We start from the raw sequence: 8,614 nt of genomic DNA on the forward strand, positions 1-8,614 counted from the left end.
GGAGTTTCAGACTTTTACGTAAACTATGGATCCCTAAACAGATTCTTATTTATATCTACACAGAGAAGTTGGATTATAATTTTGGACTGATATTTGACGTGAATTTCATACATTTTGATTTAAATATATAAAATTAGAGTTTTCTTAAGATGATAAGGTCGTATTAGATTTAAATTTAAGATAAAACTTTATCATCCAACTTAAAATAATATATCTTATAAATTTAAAAATAATTATAATAATATCATTACTGTGTATTTTTTCAATCAGTAAAACTGATTTTTAATGTCAATAAGCTCTCAAAGCTCAACTTTATCATATAAGAAAGATCAAAACATGGACCTTCAAATAAGACAAAATAAAATTTAAATATCAAAATGAAAATGAAAAAAATCCGTGAAATTATATACAAATCCATCCCCATGTGGGCATTCGACAAGGAAAATAAACAAAAAGGCTGGTCAGAACACAGAGTGGTTTCCATTCATGTCCCTTGCTTGCTTAGCTATGAAGTTTATTCAACATACTACGACTAACTTAACTAGAAAAAGAAGGATTATTCAGAAAAGGAAAGAAATAACATTAACGTAATAATGTTTTTACCGATGACTATCTTCAATTATGGAATAAATTTTAGTTTAATTTTCAATAAAAGTTACTTGATTGCTGAAATCAAGGCACCCTGGATTCATGAAGAGAACAGCTAGCTTTAGTACATTACCGCGTTTTGCAATTGCTGTCATTAATTTACACACATTCCCATCAAAATTCTCGTTCTCCCCCCAAAATATCCATACAAATTCGGATTAGATTAGATTGAGTCGAATTAACTCTCTAAATACAAGTCGAGTTTCGAGGAGAAGAATATGCTTCTCCAATCGATTCAAACACATGTTAGCCAGAAATCAATGAATGAAATGCTTCATTAAGCCCTCAGAGCTCAACTTTATCACATAAGAAGGATCAAAAACATGTCCCTTCAAACAAATACATCCCTGTGTTCTTCTTCTTCCTCATGTACATACACAAAACAAGCTACAAAGTCTCAAATCTTCAACGAAACCTTTGAAGATTTCAATGGCTTGTCCAAGAATCTCACCTATTGACCCTACAAGCAGATAAAGCTATTTACACAAACAATGCAACCGTGATATCAGACAGTTTCTTCTTGTTGATCGACCTGTGAGACCGCCATTGCGTAGGTGCGTTAGGAGCCTCGATGTCGTCTAATTCAAGATCGAGTGATGTCCTGAAAGCCTTCAGCTTTGTCGGAGTGCTATAAGCAAAATGCATCTTCTTTGCAATCACAGTCTGCAACATAGTTAAAAATCAAAATCAAGCAAAATTTTATGTACGATCCAAGATTTAAGTATGCATTAATGTACTCACAGCTTCTCTGATTGATTTAGAGACATTAAACAGCTGCTTCAAATCATCATGCTTCACACCACAAATGATCCTAATCTGCAAAAAGAACAGAAACAAAAAAGGGTTAATCTTCATTTCAATCGCAAACAAACCCAGAATCCATAAATAGAAACTAATTTAAACAAATTGAAGCTCTTACAAGAACATCCTGTGGAAGAGATTCGATGGCAGATTTTTCATTGTACTCGTCAGAAATCATCATCATCATTCTCTCACCGCGTTGCCTTTTCAATAACGGAACATTGGTCGAAGGATCAAGAGGCAAAGATTCAACCCTTTTCCTCCCCAATCCGTGTGTGTAACTCACAAACCCTAACACTAAATCTTCTTCTTCTTCTTCTTCTTCTTCATTCACACTAACATGGTCCAACTTCAGTGACGGACTATGGTATAAAGTGAACGAACCCAATTCCATTACTAAAAAACTCCAAACTCTTCCAATAATCTGAATCAAACCCAGGGTAAAACGAACTCAAAAACTGTAGGCTTCACTCGGGAAACTGAATCCACAAATGAATAAACAAAATCTAGAAACAGTTTCTTAAATCTCAAAACCCAAAAAAGAAATCTTTAGAGAATCAATAAGCCGCACCGAACAGAAACTGAATCTGGGGCTTTTTATGGTAAAGATTTGGGGAAGAAACAAAACCCTAAATTTCTAAATTTGATCGGAGATGATACTGGTTTTCTGCAAGGAAACAAGGGACTTGCCTTGCATAAGTAGAGTTTGCTTTCAAACTGTGAAGTTCTCTCTATATATCCGCTAAGGGGAAAAAAATCTACGCGTTGTTTTATTATTTTTACCACTAGAAATTACTGGAGGATTCAGATAAAAAAGGATAAATCCTTCGATTATTTTTAATTTCACCCGTGTGTGTTGGGTGTTAATTCCGAAACTAGCCGTTAAGAGGGGAGACGTGGAGAGAAATTAGGTGAGGTAGGAAGCAACCTGTGTGGTGCTGATGTGGAGATAAGTTTGGTCCAACCGTCCAAGTTGGCTTGCTGTGGTCTGCTTGTGGAACACGTTTGTTGTTTGTTCACTTGCGGGTGTCTATTAAAATTAGATTTAAATCCACTGTTTCTTTGGTTTATTTGATAAAAAATGTTGAAAATTTAATAGAAAGAATAATTACGCATAATATTCAATTCATCGTTGAATCAGTTTGATAGAGTACATCTCGAGAGCGATGTTGCTAATGTTGTCGGACATCAATGTCTTGATTGATATATTGGTGATCAATTTGTTTTATCTCACTGAAGTATGACACTTGTTGCACCACAATAATTTGTTTCCATTAAATTCGGCATTTTTAAATTCGATTTTTTTAAAGAATAATAATTTCCCTTATTATTAAGGTCATGCATGTTAGTACGTGAAATAGGAGACACATGTAGGGTGAATATGAGACGAGTAAGGGTATTTACTGCAAACATACAAATGAGAAGCGAGTGAATACATCTGACGGTGGCCGGCTGACGGCCTTTGGTTTGTTTTGACCGAATGCTAGTTATTCTAATTTAGCGGCTGGGTTATTAGCCGGTTTTACACGGCTGGCGTGTCTATCAATTTGACGGTCAACACACGTCAACACGCATCACCTTAGTAAAGTTAAGCGATTTTTCCGAAAAATTACATTTTTTTAATATATTTATATGTCAGTCACAGAGAAATATTACGGATTTAACACCCTCATGCCACGTGTAAAAATCGAGTGCTAGTTTCATAAATTTTTTTAAACGGTGCCTACTCTGTAAATATTTTACATTAGGGTAATTTTTGTGTAAAAATGTCAATTTTTTTATTTATTTTGTGTGTGTGAAAAAAAACTTTCTACATTAAAATCTTTAAATATTATTTTACAAATAATTTTATAACTCGAATTTTTTTTATTTTTGCATGAAATTACACAATACGTATAATTTACTATAGGAAAACTTTGAGGGTAAGTAATTTAACATATGAATAATTTTATAAAAGTTTTATAATTAGTATTTATTTTACAAAATGATGATGATGATAAGAAATATTTTATAATTTAAAAACTTATAAATTTCATATATTTTTTTAAAAAAATTGACTTTTAAAAATAATTGTTTAAAAACATAAAAAAATATTAAAATAAACTTTTAATTACAGTTACGAGATCAAATGAATTATTATTTTTTAAAAATAATTAATAATGTTTATTCATTTTTAATAAAATTAGAATTGCAAGATCAAATAAAGTTTTAATTACAATTGCGTGATCAAATGAATTATTATTCATTCATGATTAAAAATGAATAAACATTATTAACTGTTGTTAAAAAATAATAAATAATGAATAATAATTCATTTGATTCCGCAATTGTAATTAAAAGTTAATTTTAATATTTTTATACTTTTAAACAATTAATTTTAAAAGTCAATACTTTTTTAAAAAATATATGAAATTTATTATTTTTTAAATTATAAAATATTTCTTATTATATCATTATCATCATCATTTTGTAAAAGAAATACTAGTTATAAAACTTTTATAAAATTATTCATATGTTAAATTACTTACCCTCAAAAGTTTTCTTATACTAGATTATACGTATTGTGTAATTTCATGAAAAATCAAAATTTGTCGAGTTATAAAATAATTTGCAAAAGAATATTTAAATATTTTAATGAATTTTTTTTGCACAAATCAAAAAATAAAATAAAAAATTGATATGTTTACACAAAAATCACCATAATAGAAAATATTTACATATTAGGTCCATTTTAAAAAAATTACGAAACTAGCACCTAATTTTTACGCAATGCATGGGTCGCGCCTTTCAACACGTGGTGCCAGATCAGCACAAGACACGATGCATGGACCGCATCTTTCTACAAAATATGTTAAATCTGTAATATTTTTTTACACATATATATATTTAAGAAAAATATACTTTTTCAGAAAAATCACTATAAAGTTAAGAGTTAATCTATAAAGAAAATGTTTTTTGTACGTTTTGACAGTAAACACTCGCAAGTTACGGCGAGTGGGTTTTTTCTTTCTTTTTTTTTGTTTGGGGGGTTGGGGGCGTTTTTCCCGAAAAATCACCTTTTCCAAGTAATATTCTCGATCAGGCACCGTTCAGACTGTATTTCCCGATCTAACACCTTTTGCAGAAAGGCACGCCCCCTGTAGAGCGCTTTATACTGATTTGGTGCCACGTGGGGTAAGGCGCGCCCCCTGCAGCGCGCCCCCTGCAGCGCGCCTTATGCTGACATGGGATACACGTGTGTAAAGCGCAGCCCCTAGGGCACGCGTTAGGCCACGTATGAGTATAACGCGGGGCAGGGGCTGCGTCTTACCTATAAATCTGCCACACGTCAGAAAGGCACGCCCCCTGCGGCGCGCCTTAGGTATAATTACCCACATACCCCGACACTTCACACCCCGATTCCTCCCTATAAATACCCCCATCCTCAATCACTTTCATCACACCAAATTCTCTTAATTTCTCTCAACTTCTCTCAAATACTCTTATAATCTTTGTCTAAGGTAGATTTTATTATATTTTTAATATTTTGTATTTAATTTATTTAAGTTTTTAATTTATTTAATATTTTACTTAATTAATTTTTTTGCAGATATAAAATGGAAGACGGTCTACTTCGCTTGGATGAAAATCATATATCTTGACACTTTGCTGATACGATAACATTTTAACGTTTTTAATTTAATTTAAATTATTAGTAATAATTTGTTGATTTATTTAATGCATGATTATTAGATTAAGAATTAATTTTTGTAATTATTTAATTTTAGGAGAAGGACTGTGTATTAGATTCTTTTATTAGGAATCTTAAGTTAGTGATATCTAGCAGTGTATTGTCGTATTTAGTAGAGGTTGGATTCGGTTATATAGGTAGATATCAGGGTCACTGTAAAATAGAACCATACCTTATTTCTGCCTTAGTAGACCCACACATTCAATTTTCCGTGCGGAGAGTGCACGGTTACACTTGAGGATGTTGCTATGCACCTGAGGCTTCCGATGGATGGAGATGTGATATCAGGGATTGCGCAGGGTTCTTGGACTACTTTGTGCCGGGAAAATCTAGAACGTGTCCCGAAAAATTACAACGGTGGTCGGATATCGTTAAATTGGTTAGATGCCAATTTTCGAGAGTTGAGCGAGGACGCCTCTGATGATGAAGTTAAAATGTATGCACGGGCATGCATACTGCAACTGATAGGAGGGTTGCTGATGCCGGACAAATCGCGCAACCAAGTTCACTACATGTGGTTGCGACATCTTGGCTACTTTCATCTGGTCGGATCACTCAGTTGGGGCTCGGTAGTTTTGGCTTTATTGTACAGGGAGATGCGTCGAGCCACTGACTACAGGAGAAATGCTATAGGTGGATGTCTCCTACTGCTGCAGGCTTGGGCATGGTATCGATTGCCCTTTTTATATCTCGTTGTCAATAACCCATTCGTATTTCCGCTACTATTGAGGTAATTATAAAATTGATTTCATTTATTAATCATTTTATACAGTGTATAATAAATTTTGTTTTCCTTAAATAGGTGGTATACTGATAGGAAAAATCATCAGGAGCTACCTGATGATTTAAAAAAAATTAGTGTGCTAATTGATCAGAAGACTGTCACACAGGTATGCATTTTAATGTTTAAAAATCGATTTTTGATTATAGTTGTATAATTAGATTATTATTTTGATAAAATATTATATAGATTTGTTTTAGTTTGAATGGGTGTCATATTCTAATGATAATGTGCGTATGATGATCCCACATGAGTTGAGTGGCCCATTAGATGTTTGGATGGCGATGGTCCCTTTGATCTGTTATGCAGACGTCGAGTGGCACTCCACTGATCGCGTGTTCCGGCAATTTGGTTGTTTTCAACCAATTTCGGAAGCACCTCGCAATATGGACGAGTTGCATAGCACAGATAGACTCAGCAAGACCGATACAGATTGGCTGGTGAGGCATCATGAGTGGGTCGTGCTGTAGGAGGGTCGACATCGGCGCCTTCCCCGTAGAGAGCCCATTTTTACTGACCTCTTGATGGTTGTTGACAGTTATTATGAGTGGTTCAACAGTAATGGGAACTCGTTTATGTTTCCCGAGGATGCACGAGGGTGGATATTTCCATGACGTCGACATAGACGTTCACCACCGACACAGCACCATCGTCCCCCGACTCGTGGACATAGAGTAGGTGCTTCTGGTTCATCCTCAGCTGTACCAGCAGGACCTTCACAGTAGTCACCGTCTACAGCGACTTACATATCGCAGCCATATATTATGCCGCCACCGTCATTCCCTTACCCGATGCCGCCACCATCACCTGGTTTTATGACCCCGTCGTCGCCACCTTCACAGAGTTATATGACCCATCCTGGTGGCTATTATGGGTCTATGTTTGTAGATTCGACTTGGGGTTCATATACTGGATATTTGGCGGGTTCAGCCTCATCACCCATGGCCGCAACACAGACACCTCCTGTACAGTTTTCACACTCAGCGATGTCTGGGTTTTATGAGTTTTCCCATTTTTCGTAGGCCGGTGGGATAGTCAGTCATACACCTCCACGGTCCTTATTCTATGGAGGTGCTTCATCGTCATTAGCTCCTCATCAACAAAATTTAGCTACTTAGGAAGAGGACGATGACGACGAGGACAACGATGATGATGGTGATGATGATGACAGCGAGGAGTCACAACTAGTAATACGAAGAAATCCTCCTCGAGACTGACAGCCACCGCCCTACGGAACACATTCGCATCGCAGGCATCGATAGATTTTTTTTATTATTATATTTGTATTTAGTACTTTTTATTGTAGTTGTTTTATTGGACTTTTTTATTGTAATTTTTTATTATTTATCATTTAATACTTACTTTAATTCGTTAATATGGTTGGATTTATTTTAATTTATTTTGTTAAATTTGTTGAACGTTTTGTTAATTTATTTTGCTTAATTTTGTTTATTACCATTTAATATTAGTTATTGTAATTTGGTTATCATTTACCATTTAATACTTATTGTATCGTTAATATCAGTTATCTCATATAATTGTATCGTTTTTTAATCTTCATCAGCGGTTATCGAATAACATTAACTTGAAGTAAATGCAAATTAAAGTACAATAATTATTATTTGATAAACAACTACATCATTTCCTCATCAATTGTTACTTGATGACAACAGAAGTGGATATGTTTGTCTAATATGTCCTGGGTTTCTATAATGCCCACATCTTCTGTCTTGTCTAGATCTTTCTCGAATATCCATATCGCAATGAATTCGATTGGATTTTGGATAACCACGCTACCTCAATAAACTCAGATTTGGTACAATCGGAAGCCAATCTTGAACCTCATCAGGGTCTTTGTCATTACCTATGGGGGGAAATCAAAATTCGTATACCTTAAAAACTTCAGATAGTAGGTATACGAGATCCATAAAATGGTTATAGTCTTGACGTGTATGCGAGCAAGCTACTATCACATGAGAGCATGGATACTTCAGAGCTTGAAAAAACCCGCAGTCGTACGTTCTATCCCTTAGATTTACTCTTAATGACACATCTTCAATCCCTTGAAGAGGTCGCGACAACTTTGTGACACGAAACATTTCATGCCATCTAGAGAAGCTTGTTACAGACATTCCATTTGATGCAGTAATTTTTTTTGTAGATCTGCAACTAATCTAGGGTGATAGACATGACCGCCTTGCATCCAAGTTTGAGCTTGTCCCCGAACTTCTCAAAAAGTACCCCAAACAAAAATATGTAGTCTTTACCAAAGCTGCTACAGGTAAATGACGTGCACCCTTTAAGGTTCAATTGATTGTCTCTGTCAAGTTGGTCGTCATGTGTCCATATCGATATCCACCATCATATGTGTTCGTCCACATTTTTTTATCGATGAGGTTGATATAATCGTATCCTTCCTCATTCTTCGCCCGCAAATCTTGAAGCATTTATTCAAACGTTCGAGGAAGTAGTTCGTAACCTGATCAAAAAATGTATAACTTACTAACCTGATTAAAAGGATCGAAAGAAAACAAACTACATCAGTTTCACTTACCCATGCGCACAAGTAATTGACGCTTATTATTCTTCTTGTATCTTCCATGATAGTTCGCAGCAATGTGTCAGAGACAATACCTATGTTAGACAAATGATGG

At 34.8% G+C, this 8,614-nt stretch overlaps 1 protein-coding gene across 2 annotated transcripts; it reads right to left on the reverse strand.

Moving 5' to 3' along the window:
- Positions 1–998: 998 nt before the first annotated feature.
- Positions 999–2,136, reverse strand: LOC120127686 (F-box protein SKIP27-like). 2 transcript variants are annotated; one of them, XM_039145556.1, is made up of 4 exons: positions 1,971–2,136; positions 1,568–1,875; positions 1,390–1,464; positions 999–1,311 (listed from the first exon to the last, which is right to left on the reverse strand). In XM_039145556.1, the coding sequence occupies exons 2-4, from the start codon at positions 1,841–1,843 to the stop codon at positions 1,129–1,131; spliced, it is 534 nt and encodes a 177-aa protein (XP_039001487.1). In that variant the 5' UTR covers positions 1,844–1,875; positions 1,971–2,136; the 3' UTR covers positions 999–1,128. The 2 variants fall into 2 exon arrangements, with proteins under 2 accessions (XP_039001487.1, XP_039001479.1); XM_039145548.1 differs by lacking the exon at positions 1,971–2,136 and having other exon boundaries at positions 1,568–1,957.
- Between the last annotated feature and the right edge of the window lie 6,478 nt (positions 2,137–8,614).

Source organism: Hibiscus syriacus, unplaced genomic scaffold, assembly GCF_006381635.1.
Source record: "Hibiscus syriacus cultivar Baekdansim isolate YM2019G1 unplaced genomic scaffold, ASM638163v2 tig00001478_pilon, whole genome shotgun sequence".
In the NCBI taxonomy this organism is placed as follows: domain Eukaryota; kingdom Viridiplantae; phylum Streptophyta; class Magnoliopsida; order Malvales; family Malvaceae; genus Hibiscus; species Hibiscus syriacus.